The 19,079-nt window shown below is 42.6% G+C and overlaps 1 protein-coding gene across 1 annotated transcript in view; it reads left to right on the top strand.

Moving 5' to 3' along the window:
- The window catches only part of nrxn3b (neurexin 3b), a 319,873-nt gene that overhangs the window by 263,974 nt on the left and 36,820 nt on the right, over window positions 1-19,079 (top strand). Inside the window, exons 18-20 of the mRNA XM_078274783.1 lie at window positions 3,735-3,906; window positions 13,986-14,075; window positions 15,778-16,088. Coding sequence (XP_078130909.1) covers window positions 3,735-3,906; window positions 13,986-14,075; window positions 15,778-16,088 — 573 coding nt within the window. The remainder of the gene's footprint in view (window positions 1-3,734; window positions 3,907-13,985; window positions 14,076-15,777; window positions 16,089-19,079) is intronic.

Here is a 19,079-nt window from a genome sequence, read left to right on the forward strand (position 1 = left end):
AGACTTAATATAGAACCACTGGAGTCATCTCGCTACAACTACTCTGTGTCAGTACCAGATTTCAATCAAGATTTGATTGCAATGCAATACCTTTTGTAGGGGTGAAAAACTCCCACTTTAATAACATTCTCTGACCTTGAAGTGCTTTCAGTGCACATCTTCTTATAGAAGATACCGTATCTGGCATTCAACCACATTCATTTCTCCATTTCTTTCTCAGTCTCCATACCTCTTTTGTCAGCTTTTTCTTTCTCCCCAGCAGAGCTAAATGTGCTAATTCTACCCATCTCACCTCCACAAAATGGCTTTCAGATGTCTATATCTGTCTGGGGCATGTGGCTTAGCAGAATGACCATTCAGCAAGCTGAGGATGGGGTCTATTGTGAGCAGCTTGTCCCCTGTACAGCAGCTGTCTGCTAAGGGCTGTCTGTGATGGCGGTCGGCGGGATCGTCCACCACTGCTTTGAGTGATTCTCTCTCCTTTCACTTTGCCCGGGGTGCTGCATGTGTTGGAGGCATTGATCGGCCCTGAATTGGATTGTGGCAAGCCTGATTACTGATGTCAGTGTGTGCTGGGTCACGTGGGACCGCTGGAGCTCCTCTTGCCAAGCCAGGGCCAGCTCGCAGCGGAGGGGGAGGGGGCCTAGCATTGCTCGCTGGAATCACATTTATCAGTCTTAGTTACACTGAGCGTGAACACAACATGCCCACACATACTGTACATTTAAGTGAGGCACAAACTCCCAACATAATCTCATGCTATTCCTACAGCGGTAAAACAGCCGGCATTCGTGATTGGCATTCAATAAGTAGTGTGGGAGCATGTGAGACTATACAAGGGCTTTAGCGCATCATACCAGTAAATTACCACTTTCCCTACTGTAATGTTGTATTCAGTTGGCTTTAAGAGTTAGTGAGGGCGGCTGATTGAATGCTTGGGCGCTGCTTTGTATGTTTTGCCACGTGACACTACTGAAGCTTCTGTTGCGCAAGGTTACACTCTTTGACTTTCTGTGTGTGTGTGTGTTTCGGTGTCTGTTTGCATTCAAGTGTGTGCGAGTTTGAAAGTGATTCTCCGCGCATCATTTGTTTACACGTGGAATAGTGGCCATCATCTTTTCCACTAAGAGAACAATGGCCATTTTTCTCCTTTTGCTCAGGAGACAATGAAGTGCCTTCCTGCCTCGCGAGCGACAGGCCAATAAAAAACGTAATTGGATCTGTCAGTCAAACATTGCTGCAGCGCGGGGGTGGGCTGGCAGGTGGGTGGCTGTGGCGGTGGCTGAGGCGGAGGCGGGAGGGTAGCCGGACAACAGGAGTAGTGCAGAAGGAAAAGAAAGGGAAGAGAGAGGGAGAGCTGTGCCATTTGCAAAGTACACTACAACACACAGTTCCCCCTCTGCACGCTGCCCGCAGGCACTCAGCAACAGTTACAGAGGTGTACAATTGTTGTGTTTTGTGTCGTTGTTTTGTACCAGGGCCAGGGGGGGTGACGATCTGTCTTTGTTTGTAGGTATTAGTGGGTCGGTGATGTGGCTTTCATGTGACTACACAGGAGAGCCGGGGCTGCCAGAGCTGCGGAAGGTCACAGTGGATGTACTTGCGCTGATGTGTTTGTCTGTGTTCTGTACGCGCTCAGGCCGTCACACATTTTTCGTACCAGGGAAAAGGTCCAGTCATTAGTCAGGAGATCCAGCATGCTTTATTTTCACGGTACAAAACACACACACACTGAACATCACCTTGTCACATTAAATCATCAACATATTCGTACTTGTCTAGGTACATGGATTATGTGTATATGCTGCTAGATAAGCAGCGAGAGTGCCCGTACACTTTTATCATATGCCTTTTGTTTGTTGCTCTGAGTTTTAATGGCAACTACTTAAATTAAAAGCCCATTTACAGCCTCTCTGACAGAGACGTTAAGTGCACATTCAGATATTCGGCTTGTCTGGCTCCCACTACGAGCCCTACCTTGGCTTTTAGGAGATGGCTTTGTCATGTCTTTGGTGAAATTCTTTTGGAGAGTGGCGATCTGTCGTTCCTTGCATTATGGTCTCAAGCACCGTATCTCTTTTTATGAATAGACAAAGGGTGTTTCAACTGTACAAGTGAGGCATTGAATACAGTGCAGGTCCTCAGACCACCTTGGCAGTTAAAAGTACTTCAGTCAAGGAAACTACAGTATGCAGAGTCACTGCAGGTTCCATGCACACACACAGTCATCATACACTGGACAACTTTCTACTTTCTTAAAAACTTGAAGAAAGATAACCTTTCTGCTGGATGCACTGCACCTTAGGTGCCATCCCCCTGCTCTTGTTAAGAAACAAAAACAGGATCCTTATTTAGAGAAATAAAAAAGAGAGCTGTCTGCTGTCTTCCAAGGTTTTCTAGGTGCTCTAAGGAGTAGAAATGTAGGAACAAACTTGATTTAAGAAGTTAATATTATTTAATTGTTTGTCTCATATGTGTTAGTTTTTTCCTTTTTATGAATACAGCAAAAGAGTAAACTAATTCAGCAAAATGTGTTGCAAAACTTAGTATGAGGTCATGCCCGCAATAAAATAACACACATTCATTCCATTTATTATTGCATACTGCAGCTTGCTCTAATAATCTGGTGGTAGAGTGATATTTATATTCCTCGACGTGGAGAATATTTAAGAATGTAAAAGCATGAGGGACTGTGTTATGTATAGGTTGGCCTTATGAAGTGCTCTTATGTGGTATTAAAAGCAGGTAGTATTAAAAATAAAAAATGTTTTAATGTAAGTGTTGTAGCAATCCTGCTTTGCTTTAGTGTCGACGAACACTGTATATTAGCGAGGTCTAACAACAGTTGCCATGCCGGACCAGTGTCTCAGTTGATCAGTAAACTATATGTCTGCCCCTCTGTGCAATTCTTCTTAATTTTGGTTTTGTTTTGTTATGAGAAACACAGTCCCTTTACTCCAGGCTTCTAAAGTAGGTAATTACACTGAGAGATTCCCTTTGGGGGATTAAAACAAATGACACAGAAAACACAGCCCTTCCCCTTCGCCACTCACTCAAGCCCTGCCTCCGCTCTAAAACCTTTTGCTTGTTACACCTACATTCCCATGAATACGCAAGCAGTCACAATAAAACAAACTGGCAGCTCATGAAAATCAGTGGGGTCGAGGGGAGAGGAGTCAGGAATTAATGGAGGGATCACGATTTATGGACATGGTAAAACTGTCTTAGCATTAGGAGCTAAACAAAACATGTGGTATTCATACAGTTTGTAAGGACCGCAGCAGAAAAAAGGCATCTGTCCTGCCAGTTTTGTAGTGACGGGCTGCAGGGAGCATTACTCATCATTACAATCTCTGCTGGCAGCCTATTTTCATCACATTACAGTTGTATAATGAAGCGTAGCGCTGGTGTCCTCAGGTTCTCTGAGTAGTTCACCATTAGCACCAGCCGAGGGCATTCATCCAAGAAGCTTTATTGAACTTTTTACAGTTAGTTTATTGTATAATTAATTTGTTACTGCACAACAATAGGTGGAATCTTGGCACTGTGGCATTTCAAATGTTCAAATGTGTCAAGCTTTGCAACAGATGTGACTTATTGAAAAGTAGAGCTCGCTGCATTCGATGCCAATCACCAGTTCACTTAAGTACTGAATTCAAAGATTTGGATTCATTCAACGCTGCAATCAGAGCACTAACTTCTACTGCTCTTCTTCTCTTTGTGTCTCTTTCCAGGAACAAGGCAAAGTGGGTGTGACTTTCAACATTGGGACAGTGGACATCAGTGTTAAGGAGATGACCACAGCGGTAAACGATGGCAAATACCATTTGGTCCGATTCACCAGGAACGGGGGTAACGCCACCTTGCAGGTGGACAACTGGCCAGTCAATGAACACTTTCCCACAGGTACTGCCCCTCTAATTCTTTTGTCTGATGAATTTCTGCGGTAGTTAGAGTCAAATTAAAGCTTTAAAACCACTGGACACCACCTATTTGTTTAAGCAAAGGGCACCACCGAGAATAAAAAACAAGATCACTCTCCTGTTCTTCTGGGTAAAACATCTCAGAAGACTAAGAGGCATTCGGTAGCATTAGCTGACACAGACTATGCTCCTTTGGCAAACCATGCCTCCAAACAACTTCTCTACTTTCATGCCCTCAGACCTGACTACACAGGAGAGGAGCACACCGAGCTAGTTTCTTTTGTCTCACAAGAAGCATTAACTGTGCAACACCTGGCCGGTTCATTTCAGGGAGGCATTTGGTCGGCGGGCAAGCAAGGAGAGGATAGAGGCAGAAACCAAGGGTGGCCTGTTGGCCAGATAAAGCTGCTGCCGGCCTGTATCTCTCATTCCCAGATCAGCAGAAGCAGCACAGCAGCAGAATACAAATAGGGTCATCAAACAGAGCCCGCTCCATTCGGAGGCTCAGGCACTCCCTTCATTTGGAACAGAGATGTGCCGCTCAGCTAGCTAGGGGAGGGAGAGAGAGAGAGAGAGAGAGAGAGAGAGAGAGAGAGATGGAAGGAAGGAAGGGGGAAAATCCTCTCCTGCTTCTTCTTAACAGTCCATTAAATTTAGTTTTCTCTCCTGGTCTTTGATATCTGTGTCTACATTGCCAGCCAGCTTAGGAGAGGCCACCTCTGTTTCCCTGTTCCCTATTAGCCACTCTTCAATTTCATTCTGTCAGACCGAGAAGACGCACAGGGAAGCAACATGGGCACAAAGTGGCAGTTGAGGCGAAGAGAAGTTGGGATGACAAAAGATAATATGATACTTCTCCAAGGTAAAATTGTGCCATGGCAGCGAGACATAATTGGACAGAAACAGATGTAGAGTAATGTTGAAAATTGAATAGTGTTACATTACCAGATGTGGAACAGTAATGTGCCCAGAAATACAACTGTGCATCACTAGCTAACAGTGTTGTAGTCAAGACCACCTAAACCGAGACCAAGTCATCACCAAGACCAGAGTGTATCGAGACCAAGTCAAGACCAAGATTTTGAGGGTTTGAGACCAAGACCAGACCAGTCCCAGAGCTTCTCCTGTCTCCCGCATTCACTTTCTTGGGAGTGTGTGTTAAGCGGGCGGGGAGAGGGGATTAACAGTAACAAATTTCAAATAGAAATGAGTCAAGTTATTGGTTGCATTTGAAGCAGGAAGTTTTACATCCAATCACAGTAATGATGTTAACATATAAAATTAGACAATGCAGAGGCAATTTAATGATATCCCTGCAGTTGTGGTCTTGACCGGTCTTGAAATAAAATTCTGAGTCCTCTTTATCCGAGACCGACACAAAACTAAAAATCGGTCGATTCTGAGAGGAGACCGAGACCTTCAAAAAGTGGTCTTAAGACCAAGACCGATCTCGAGTACTACAACACTGCTAGCTAAGATAAGTTGTTTTTTTCAAACACTGAAAAAAAGTGCAAAAACGCTGATGCTCCCTAATAGTAAGGAGCAAACAAATAGGAGTTGATCCCTTTCACTTCTCAGCCCTATAGCTCAACAGCCCTACAGCATGCTCCTAGTTGCATGCCGTCACTGAGGACAGGGCAGCATCCTCTCCTGGCGTGACCTGGCACGCTGTTTTGGTTTGGTTCAATGCCAGCGCAGGTGATGTTAATCTCTTCTGTCTCTGGCTTTCTTTTGCCGTTGGCTGTCTTTCGGTTTTTTTGACCAGATAAAGTTAGACGGGTTTCATAACTTCATTTCACCCACACCGATACTGGAAAATACTAAGAAACTCCATAACATGTGGCACGCGACATGGTGCGTGACATCTCCATCACTTTTACACATTCACAGAGGTGGTTTTTGTCATGCTGCTCTCCATCCCGGTTCTGTATTACAAAATAATTTGACTATTCGGCATCTTTAATGGCCAGTCATTTCAGATAACAGCTGAACCTCTAGTGTTTTCAGCATCAGCATTTAAGTGGTTGTTTTCACAACCTTTTATCAATATGTTCGTCAATATCTATAATCCACAGCCAGCATCCATTCAGAAATCACCGCTTAATGTCTGTTGGCTTTGCGTCTCAGTTTAAGTGATGCACAACAGAAAGAGCTCTGGCTTTTTGAGCGTCGGATTCCTTCCAAGTGATTCCATTGAGTTTTGTTCCCTTTTCTGTCCGCCTGCCATTGTCTTGGAATGGAGTTGAGGTCGGGGGATCGAATATGTGGTAATTTCTTTTTCTCTTCTGCAAAGGTAATTTGCAGGACACTCAGTGATAGTAATTCAACGATGATTGATTTTTTTTTCGCCCTACCTCCCTTTGGCGTTGTCACCTCATGAGTAATTACATGTTAGTGTGCAGACTCGTCGACCACTTTCTCACACTACTAATGCTTTACTTGAAGGCAGCAGGCCGCCCCAACGCTTTCAAGTCGTTCAATAAACAGTTACCGGATCTGGGCATGCCCTCATTCCCTGGTCGGAAAGGGTGGACGTGTGAAGAGAGGATTGCTTGTCATTTAAAGCTGCTTGCAAAATAGCCGGGGGCGTGTAAATTGGACATCTCAACAGCAATGTTTGCAAAGTTCGGCCAAGTAAAGAGCCGTTAGGATCTGCTGTAAATGGCGGCAGGAGGTTTTTACCTAGCCTGACCAAGGGGGTAAGCGAGCAGCCGGAAAGCGTACCTCCTGTGGGGAGACTCTGAGGCTAACAAGCCATCACCTTCCGCTAGCATTCCATTGACCATTCCATTAATTTTGGCGTCACTTTGACAGCGAATAACTTTACATCTGAAGCATTGTTTATTTCTAAAGAAACACGACAATGTATAAAAGGCTCCATTACCTTGTATCTCATGTTATGGCCCCGTAGCAGCCGTTTTTGTAAAAAAATGCTAACGATTGCGTCATAACCACGCGACTTTCTGGCGCACAGTAGAGAAATTACCGTATCGTCAGGAGAAGCTCGCAGGCAATCGGAGGGACATGGAGCCATACAGTCAAGGGAGAAGCCCATAGAGTCCATGAAAAGCATTGGAACAAAATATTTCAGCAACGTTTTGATGGATTGGAAATACTTGTATGTGGCAAGTGAATTCATATGAAGTAACATTTATCCACGAACAACTAGGATATTTTAAGAAAAGTATATGTTGTTAAATAATGAAGTAGGGGTAACGAGGTATACCTATATTCACGGGGGATGGGGAAATTTTACAGGCAAAGTTGCTCCTGCTCCTACGCTCATGGACAGCTCCTACTCACGCTCTCCGTCTCTGCAAGATTCGGAATGATTGAGATTTCTATTGGCACGGCTACCAGAAGCCTTCCAACTTTCAGACAGGTTGCTCACGTCACATCTACATAGTCAAGCTCAGTTTGAGGCTGCGCAGTAACGCTCAGCCATCACCGGAAAAGTGCTTCTAATTGACTTCACTGGTCGCCATCGAAGTTTATAGTGTCGCTGTGTCCATTTATTTTACTGTCTATGAGCCTGACGCACCACATGTTTTTTTTACACAGCACCATCTGAGAAGCCTTCATTGGAAACTTTAAAAAAAATAGCTGGCAGGTGATTGGATGAACCATCTGTCTATCACGGCAACAGTCGTGGTCGTCACATGCGCATTACTTGAAGCCTGACCAGATGGCTTTTGGTGTGATATGTGATCCTGTGATTCTCATGAAATGGCGAGAATCCAGCTGCCGTGCACGGCCATTTTACACCTCGATCTGCTTTCAATCATTCAAGGAGCAATGATGGGTCAGATTTATACACATTTTCTTTTTTTTAGTAATGCCTTCTTCATTTTTAACTTTATTATATTATTTTATTATAACGTGCAGGGTTTTCCCTATTATAAGGCTTAGGCGCAGCACCCAAGTCGTTTTGGGCACAACCTAAGCCGAGTGAATATAAAATCATTGTGAGCATCAAAACTAACTAAATTACTTTTCTTATATCTGATAATTGTAGTTGGTCCCCCAGAGGACGTCTTTAGCAAGTTGTGTCTTTAAGCTTTTTGAGTGTTATTTGCGTATTATCTGTTCTAGCTTTTCCAAAGTTTTAGACACAGATATGGTAATAATAATGCTGCAAAATGATATGAAAGTGTATATCTTCGTTACATTTTTTTCTTAAATTTTCTTGAGGGAGGACACTGACTTACGCCTTATTTTTGTAGTATTGTCCATCATTCCTGACAGTTATACTAACAATACTCACTAAGTTAGGAAATGACATCTGGGAATGTGGCAACATCGCTAACAATTAGTCAGATGGTGCAAAAAGCACGAGCAGTCAGACAAGCAGCTAGGTTTGAAACAAAACTCCACGTTAGCTATAATGATTTGGAAAAGAAAAGAAAACGGTGGACAGACCATTAAAACATCCATCACAGTTTGCAGAACAACAGTTATTGTGTGCACAGTTCCCTTGTGCAGTAGGAGATAATTACAACATTAGTATCATGACATTTTACCTTCAAATGATACGGTTTAGATAATCTAGCTAACCTAGCCTGTTTCTGTCTTTGCCTACTGTATTACAGTTTCCAATTCAACAATTTTAAAATAAAAGACATACAAAGCAATACAATCCTAGCAAAGGAAAACTAAACCAAATAAAACTAAACCAAATAGAACAACAACACTGTCAAACAATTGAGATAACTAAGTCATCACTGATGATATCACAATGCATACATCTCAGGAGCAAAGGTCATGTTTTTTGTAAACTAATATTTATTCTAAAGACAGTTTCCAGCGAGCCCATCACTACAGTAATTGTCACAAACAATTTTACAAGATAAGAATAGTGAATTTGCATGCTGGGACAATTGAGGAATAATATTTCAGTCCCATTCTTCTATACAACAATATAACCACACTGATCTCATACAGCAGCTGTTCCATCAGGCTTCTACAGCTTACGTGAGTTCAGTGTGTGTTTGTGTGTGGGCGTTGAGCGTACGTGTTTCAGCTGCTTTGACTCGCGCTTCCCCCCCCTCCCCCCCTTTGTTTTTTCCTTTTTTTATCCGCGTTTCTCATCCTTTTTTCCATTCGGTGTTCATCAGGGCCGCGCATCTCTCCTACAGTCGTTTGTGACAGCCCACATTACTGCAGGGGCTTGTCCTTGTTTAGTTAAAGGGTTCCAGTTCCCTTATATAACACTCTGAATCCTTGTACTTTGGATTTTTTGGGATTACATGCTCTTTATGCGCAAGTTTGAATCTTTGAATCAAAGAATTACTAGACCGAGCCAGGCGGAAATTGTGCATCACACTTTGCCGGAGCTGGCTCTGATTCAGCCGTTGTCTCAGATGAATGACCATTGGCCTAACTACACTGCTTGGGCCTCGGGGAATATATGTGTGTGTGTGTGTGTGTGTGTGTGTGTGTGTGTGTGTGTGTGTGTGTGTGTGTGTTCAATCAATCATTTGTGGTGGGCGCAAGAGGGTTGGTCATAATCAGAATCAGACACACATGCACTCAAACCAACAAAGACCCCTTATCCATGTGCTGAAGCACACAGTGTTACGACTCCTACAACCTGAAACGGCCACACTGAGTAGCACCGTTTCAAGATATCTGCCAATCTTTGTCTTGAAATTCAGACAAAACAATTCCTCGGGAATGAGATAAATCCCCACGCCTTCCCGGGGCCAAACATGATTAGCCCTATCTGAGACACAATCTCTGTCACTCTCAGAACTCAGACTAAGCTGAATGTGGAAGCCGCCAGTCTAATTCATCCTTTCAACACCATAAATTTCAGAGCGACCTGATAAATGATGAATTTACTCCCTGGCTTTGTCTGACGTCTGAGAAAGAATGGAAGGAGGATAGAGGGAAAGCAAGCAGGAGAGAAACAGAGGGACATAGGTGAATAGAGGAGAAATGCAACCACGGAGGGAATACAGAGGCATTTAATGGAGTAGATGACTGGAATAAGTTGACAGAAGGGAGAAAGAGCTGACGTATAGACAGATAGATGGGTAGAGAAGAAGAGAAAGGGAATAAAGAGTGAGTGAAAAGTAGATAAATTATACCAGGATTGTGGCTGTAGCTGAAGAGGTCTGATTCAGCCGAGAAGAGCGAGGACGGCTGATTGCATTGCGGAGAGACAGAGAGAAATAGAATGAGGATAGCTGGATAGATGGTGGGCTGAAGAGAAAGAGAGAATAGACAGAGACTTGGGGAGACAAATGAATAGCCAGAGAGAGAGAGAGAGAGAGAGGAGAGAGAGAGAGGAGAGACAGATGAAAGTCATGTGTAGATTGGAAGGTAGGTGGGTGCAGGATATTCATAACCAGGGGGCTGCAACAGCTAGCTATGGAGTTGAGCTGTGGAATGATGATTTTTGGACAGGGCTGCAGTATATCAAATGTACTCATCATCCCCAAATAGAGAGAATGCCAGGAGCCTGTCACAGTAGCCATTTTCACAGTTTTGATGCGCTTTCAGCACTGGCCCTGATGGAACCCCAGCGAGATTAGTCTGGCAAGCAAACGGAGTAGAACGGAGCGGCCGACCGGCAGATGACTGTCGCCGTGCCAGTGTTTGTGTTGACTGAATAGCTGCCACCAAAGGAGAAACATTTAGACATTGTTTTGGCTGGGAGAAAAAAATGGTGGAGGCATGCATTAAGGGTAAAACAGACATGCCCAAACTGTATATAAACACAGACAACAAATTGCATTCAGCCACTCAAATGTGCATGTGCGTGTGGTGAAACATGAAATATATATATATATATAAGGGCTGAACGATTTGGGGAAAAAATCAAAATAAGATTTTTCTGACAGATATTGCGATTAAGATTATATTTGCAATTTTTTTTTAAGTGTAGCTAAAGTTCAATATTCATTGTGTAAAAGATAAAACATGTCATGAGCATTATAACATGAGACCCCATCAAAACTGCTCCATATTCTTATGCAAGGATGAGAACATGGATATATATATACGTATGTCATGTAGACGTGTGGAGAAAAAATACAGTATGCTGTCAACACTGTATAAGAATATTTTATTTAAAATGTGTTTGCCAGCTCATCTACATCTGCACATAAAACATAAAATATTCATGACTTAACAAAATGTTTAAATTCTTTATTAAGAGTTGAACTCTCAAATACTCAGCTAGTCTGCTTCAATAGGACTGTGTATATGAAGTGTCTGCATTAAGAAAAGAGAAATAGGGTTGTCTGTGCCTGAGATTCACAACAAACATCCAACACATAATGGTGCTAAATTGCGCTTTGCTCTTTGTACTGAGAGGCGGATGAAAAATCTTTGAGGAAATATGTGTCCAACCAAAAACCTGGAAGGCAGAGTGATTTCATAATAAACAATAGTGCTTTTAATGGCAAGGGCATCCATTCTGGAGTCACCTTTAGAAAGTGAATATCAAATTGACAAACTGGAGAGATTTTTCTCATTAGGTGGACAATTAGCTTGTGGTGTATTCATTACGGGGGGGGACTGTCACCTCATTAATCACCCAGAACAATGTAAGAGCTATACCTGAGAGCGTGCCACTAGCAATGCAGGGCCAGCTTATACCCAATTCTTTCAGTTTCAGGTGTGATTTACCTCCAGCTGAGTCAATATGAGTGGCGGTTTGTAGATGCTGCATATCTCCCCACCAATCCATCCCTCCAGCTCCCCCCAAACTCCTCACCTTTCCGTCTGTCCTCTGGTTTCACATGCAACCACCGCGCCTCCCTCTGTGGCCCTTGTCCAGAGGAGAGTGTATTTGGCTGCCACCTGAAACCTGCTCGAGATCAAAGGAATGGGGAGGGAGCCCTGCTAGTAGCTGATTAACCTGCTGGAACGCTGCAGACACAGTCCTTTAGCTCCTTAAGCTCCCTTGCAGCCACATCCACAGCCACACTCCTTCCAGCTGGCTTTAAACTGAGCACTTGACTTTTTTGTTTTTTTTCCCTGAAAGGTAGAGAGGAACGATAGAATATATAGGAGGAAGAGGAAACTGAGACAAGCGTTTGGTTTACCTAACTACTTTGCAGCATAAATGGCTTAATGAACAACAAGTCCTCAAAACCATACGACGATATAGGTTGTAAGGTCTCAATTCATCACATACACACAGCACAATGTAGGATTGAGCCTGGGATCGAACCGCCAATCTTGTGGTCGAGGGGTGACCACTATACCCCCCGAGGCACAAGCCACCAGACTAGAGAGCCAGAGAACACAACGGTCCTGTTTTTTATTACGTTGGTAACGTTGAAAAATGATCGCAGTTTGGTTATGTTTAGGCATAAAACTACTTGGTTATGTTTAGGCACCAGAACGACTTAGTTAAGTCCAGACAAAGAACGTGGTTTGGGTTCAGATCAGTACATATGTTACGTACTTCACTTCCGTTTGTTCCAGAAAGTTAAAATCTTTATTTTCAAAGGGGATACGAACCCCAGCCTCCTGGGTGAAAGTCCACCCCAAAGTGCCTTCTTACGTGGCTTTGCATCCGTCATGATTACTACGGCCACTAGAGGGCGCCGCCACAACAGACATAAATATGAGTTGTTATTGCTGCTTGAACAAACGACTTAAGTGAGAGTTTTTCGGGGGAGGACAGTCTCTTTTAAGGTGTAATGTAACTGTTGTGTGCTCACACCTTTTGTACAATTGTAATAACCAGGTGAGAACAATTTGAAAATCAGGTATGCAGCAAGTAACAAGAAAAACCAGGAAAGAACATGAAGATGCTATGAAAGATTTATGGATATAAGGACGAGCAAGATATCATAGCCAGAAATGGCCACACCCTTGATTCCTGTGTGTGTGTGTGTGTGTGTGTGTGTGTGTGTGTGTGTGTGTGTGTGTGTGTGTGTGTGTGTGTGATGTAGATAAATCACCTGAGAGGATTCTGGCAGCTAGAAAAGACACATTTCCAGAAGGCCTTGCCCTTTCACTTGTGTTATAAATGACGCCGTACTGTTGCCTTTTTTTTCCTCCAAATATCTTCCCAACTGGGTACTGAATGACATCATGGTGTCATTCATAATTCTTTACAGGCTTCACAGTCTTTTGTGCTACCTCAGAGTATTTGAAGACAGAGCTGAACTTATCAATTCTCAGTGTCGGCAAACTCGGGACCCCTTTCAGAGGGAATGCCTCTGTGGTTGTCAGACAAAATATTACATCCTGGCGCTTACACAACAGGGAAATTGTATCAGTCCAGAAATAATACTAAGTACACATTCAACATGCCTTGTAAATAGGCGGCCTGTTATCCTTAATTCCTATATACCTGGAGCATGTTATCTATGGTCTCAGAAGAGGGGAATGTGGCAGCCGGGGTGCAGGGCTTCTTTTTACCCAAAAGACCTCCCACCATGTCAGTAATGATCTCATTTCTATGCATTGTCCTCAAATCGGTGTCGCGGTGGGACTTCCCTCCCAATAGGTCTGCAGCAGCACTTTAAATTACCACTTCCTCCTCCATCGATATCCCCCCTCCCCCTGCAAACCTGCTACCGCTCCTTTCTTCCAAATAAGCTACTAAACTGAATCATTTCTCGGCCCTTGAAATGTAAAAGCAGCTGGTGTCCAGTGGGAGAATTAGTGCACATTAATTACCCCCAATTTGCTTCAGAGAAAGGCAGTTAATGCACGTCTACCTTTTTAACCATTTGATATCCTTCTTTTTATTATGTAATATGATGGATGTGTTATAGCTCCTGTTATGTGATGTATTTCCTGTGGGGGTTTTTTTACCTTTTCTTGCAGGTTGTTTATGACAGTTTATCTTACTATGTGCTGTGCTTTTAGTCAATGGATATGTTTTTGAATATTGGTGTGGAGTGTGCTATATAAATATGACTTTTAAACATTTAAACTAAAGCTACTTGGAAAAAGAAACAAATCATCATAAAGCTTTTATAAATATTTCTAAACAAAGATAAAACTCATTATAAACCACTGTATAAATGTGTGATGTGTCTGTTGCTGTTGCCGACTGTTTCAAGCTGTTTGTTAAACTTTCAAACTTTAAAGGCAACAGCGACATTGAGCGCTATCAAATGGCAAATAAGAAAATCCCGTTCAAATATACCCGGCCAGTAGAAGATTGGCTTCAGGAGAAAGGTAAATCTTCTTCTAGAATGTTTCTTTACTGTCATTTCATCGGCTTGTTCCCTTTCAACCACTGAGAATGAATAACCACCCCTTAAACCCTTTAAAAAACAAGTAAAACAGAGCGTTTGGTTTTTTGTTCTTTCCTTTGTTTTTGTTTTTATTTCTTTGCCCTTTTTGTCATTGTCATCTTTTTTCAATTTTGTTGAATCATGGTGTCCAGTTAAAGGGACTGGGAAGAGCTTATATAAACAGTGCAGCAATAAGATGTTAAGTGTCAAGTACTGTACTCCTAATCTTTTGTGCAAAATTGACCAAGATGCCATTATCTATGCGGCAACAGTAGGCCCATTGTTTTGAGAGGGGAATTAGCTCCCTCGGCTCAAATCTTCTACAATGTTTGAGAACAAACTAATCAGCGGGCATATCCCCCTGAAAAGTTCTCAAACAGCAGGTGCTTTTCCCTGCTGTAATTTATCTGATTGTAGTTATACACATCACACAAGATAAAATCCTCATATGTTTGGTGTTGGAGAGCTAATTGGAGTTTTTTTTTGACGGAAAAGCGTCCCCCTGCCCCTCCCCCCCCCGAGATGATCAAATCTGCACCTCGTTTATGTTTCTAACATTGGCGGGGATTAAAAAGTTTGCTCCCCCCTCTTCTTTTTTGTTTGGTGCGTATTAAATTACCCGACATAATATCATTATAAACTGCATTTAAAGTTCATTGCACATAAACATCTTAACCTGATTATAAAGTCCCTTTAACAACCGCTAAAACACAGACAGGTATGAAAAATCCCATTACTGCTGCATGCATGACTCCACACGTGCTATTTCATTTTTCGCTTCTGTGACATGAACGTCCTCTCCCTGTCATCATTCCCATGCCCAGTGTAATATGAATTATAATTGTGCAAGTGCCGCAATATAACAAGTGTGCGGTGCTCTCTGTATGTAAATTATATAAATATGATTTTTAATTATGATTCCTGTATTGCGAACTTTTGGTGTATTTCTTATTCTATAATTAATGCATGAGCTGTGTGTTTTGACAATGATATTTAGGCTTCTCCTAATGAAATTCACCATGACACGTAGTGAGTGTGTATTGCTCATACTTTATCATAATATGCCAAACCCTTTATACATATTTATTAATCATTTTACTGCACGAGTCCACTGTTTTGTCCAGAGAATATTAAGAGTGCCTGTAGAACTTGTTCCAGCTTATTTTTCAAATGTATTTCTTTTTTTTTTCACACCTGCATGTGTTTGCTTCCATGCGATAAAGCAGTGTCTGTTGTTTTTAGCAGTCTCTTTCAGGGTGCTCTTTCTAGTGTGTCAAAGGGAAAAAGCCTTTCCACTGTAGATAACACTGCAAATAGCTGCAGTCTTTCAAAAATGAACAGAAAGGTGGGGTTGTTAAAAACTGATACTGTAGTTACTTTGTTTTGGTGTGAAACATGTTGCATTACCATTGCACTTTAAACCATTTTACCTCGACCCACACTCATTTCATCAAGCAGTGAATCAATAGTGTTATCAGACATGTTTAGTCTTTGTTTTCCGTTAATGCATCTATCTCGCAGTGGAAGTCTAGTTCCCTTTAAAAGCAAAATTAGAGCTTTTCAGGACAGCTTTATGTGTTTGTTGGCTCAGGTCTCTCTATCATAAACATATTCATACTCTCTTCCCTCCCCCACTGCGCCAGGCCGGCAGCTGACAATCTTCAACACCCAGGCCACTATCTCCATCGGCGGAAACGACCGGAAGCGGCCCTACCAGGGCCAGCTCTCCGGCCTATACTACAACGGCCTCAAAGTCCTCAACATGGCCGCCGAGGGCCACGTCAACATCAAGGTGAACGGCAGCGTGCGGCTGGTGGGTGACGTGCCGGTGAGCAGAGGCTCGGCACGCACCACCACCTCGGTGCCGCCAGAGATGTCCACCACCTTTATCGAGACCACCACCACACTCTCCACGACGACCACACGCAAACAGCGCTCCCCGCCCACTATTCAGGTAAGGTGGAGAGACGCGCGCGCTGCTGTGTGTGTGTGTGTGTGTGTGTGTGTGTGTGTGTGTGTGACGTCTTTGATTTAAAGATTTGTCGAAAACATTGGAACAAACATGGATACCACTGAGATGTTCCAGAATACATGCTAATTGAGCTAACGCTTTGTGTGTAATCCATATAGAAACACACAACAATGCATTCAAAACTTGAAGGAATAGTTCAACATTTTGGGAAATACACTACTTCCTTGTCCAGAGTTAGATGCAGCATAATAATAAAACTAATACAATTTCCCAAAATGTCAAACTACTACCTTAAACCCATTGTTTACCATTGAGAGTGTTGTGTAAAGTGACATTCAGTTGCATTTTCCCATATATAGATATCCACTTTCCGAGTTGTGTGGAACACAGCTTGAGTTTTGTAAAAGTAACCGTTTTGTTCTCTTGATAATCAGGTTTGAAAATGTGACTAAGTGAAATGTCAAACAAAAAGCCCTCTTGTCCCTCCTCCACTATTTTATGTGTTTTTGTGACTTTTTTGTGACACCGTATTGGATACCGTATTTCTCATTCTATCGAGGATCGAAGTGCTGCTGTTCACTGAGGTGTGCAAAGCCGGCATTGCCGCTGCTCCCTTTCTCTACATTTCTCTCTTTTTCCTCTGTCTCTCTCTCTTTCTGTCTCTGTCCGTCTTTATCTGTCATTCACCCCGTCCAGCCTAACCGAGGCTTTTCTCCAATACGTCCCGAGTCCAAGCCAATGAATGTCACGGCCGTGCCAAGAAAATAATCACGCCGAGCAGTCCTTTGACTCCCAGAGGACAAATTGAACCATTTGTTGTTCATATTAAAGCAATAACTCTCCCTCAGGGGGTGAGACAGGGTTGGGGGAGAGGTTGGTTGGTTGTTGGATGACAGACAGACAGGGACCACTGTTATCAGCCTCTTCACCTCAACAACAGATTGCCTGACGTACAGTGATGATGGCCCCTCATGTCAGTGCTGACACTTGTATGTCTCTATAGGTGCAAGCGTGGGGGTGGGCAGAGTCAGAGCTGTTCGAAATCCACTATTAGACTTAGAATTGATTTTTAATTTTTTACCAATAATTCACCTTAAAAGTTATAGTAAGTGATATTAATCCAATACACTTTTTGTCAAATTTAGTAAATATCGCCTCACGGTCACCTAGCTCTCTATTTTCTGTGTGCGCTGAAAAAAAAAAAATGGTGTTAAAGGTCCTATGACATGTTGCTTTTTGGATGCTTTTATACAGGCCTTAGTGGTCCCCTAATACTGTATCTGAAGTCTCTTTTATATAGGCCTTAGTGGTCCCCTAATACTGTATCTGAAGTCTCTTTTATATAGGCCTTAGTGGTCCCCTAATACTGTATCTGAAGTCTCTTTTATATAGGCCTTAGTGGTCCCCTAATACTGTATCTGAAGTCTCTTTTATATAGGCCTTAGTGGTCCCCTAATACTGTATCTGAAGTCTCTTTCCCGGAATTCAGCCTTGGTGCAGAATTACAGCCACTAGAGCCAGTCCCACAATGAGCTTTACTTAGGACGTGCCATTTCTGTGTCTGTAGCGTTAAATGCTATTGAGGAGGAGAGAGGGGGGGAAGGTGCAGGGTACACACTACACTTAATATTACATTTAAATAATAATATATAATTAATAAATAACCAGCTTTTTAAAATAACAGTTGCAATGTGCAATATTAAGCTCATTAAACTATTTAAAAAAAAGAAGTGCTATAACAGTTTTACTTGCATTGCTCCCATTTCCTCTGTAACACGCTCTCCAAACAAACAGCTGTGAGATAACAGAGCTCAGCCCATAGCTTCACTCACTTAAGCAGATAGTATGCATGAAATAAAAACAGGACGCGTCATTTCACTGTGTGTAGTGTTAACTACGCTAACTAACCGTGTATTGTGAACCGCGTGTAGTGATTAAAACAAACAGACAGCGGCTGTGTCTCAAGGACCGGGCAGCAGCCGGGATGTTGAGAATCCACGCGCGAGAGGTGATGGATATTTCCAGTCACTTCGTCATGTATTCACTTAGTTGAAACAAGAGAAGAAAGCCTCACTGATGTGAAGAACAGGACAGAGATACATATATAAATGCTCTCTGCCTGCCATATGCCAACGCTCCGGTAAGTCCACTCACCCCGTCTCTGCCCGGGCATGCCCCAGCTGCCTGCACATTTGTTGACAAACTACGACGCGCACGCTGAAATGGCGATTCATCCACCGCCAGCAAATGCTCTTTCCGTTGTGATTGGTGGTATCTTTACAACTCTCCGTTACCTTGTTTCCTACAGACTGTTTTGCTGCGACAGTACATTACAGCCACTCAAACAGGACCGAGTAACACGGCGGATTTTTATTATTTTTTTTAAGTCTTAGTTAAGGCAGCATGCGTGTGTTGTTAAGGCGGCCGCCTTAACTGCAAAGTGCTGTGGAAAACCCTGCAAAGTGATCTGTGTGTTTTGTCGTTGTGAACTGAGCTATCATCGCAGCACGTCCAGTCTGAAATACCACTTGATGGAGCACACAGCTGATGCTAATTCTCCGCCCCCTCGTCAAAGCCAGGCGACAATGGATGACTTCAGACAAAAGCACATGGATACCACAACTAAGAACAAACTTACTGCAGCCATAGCTAAATGGGTAGCTACTGCATGTAGGCCTTTTCCATGTTGATAAGAGCATTAAAATGAGAAAAAATAATGGGACAAAAACAAATCAAGGGACATTTAGACTAGATAAAAATGTGTGATTAATTGCGAGTTAACTATGACATTAATGCGATTAATCGCGATTAAATATTTTAAACGTTTGACAGCACTAGTCTTAAGATATATTGTCTCTTGAAGTGTATTATTCAACTTTTGTTTTTGTTAAAGACGGAAAAGAAAATCGCAGTACTATCAAATTGGCACCCATTTATCGTGAAAGAATCGAATCGTAACAAAATATATCGCCC

Source organism: Sander vitreus, chromosome 18 (genome assembly GCF_031162955.1).
Source record: "Sander vitreus isolate 19-12246 chromosome 18, sanVit1, whole genome shotgun sequence".
Lineage (NCBI taxonomy): Eukaryota > Metazoa > Chordata > Actinopteri > Perciformes > Percidae > Sander > Sander vitreus.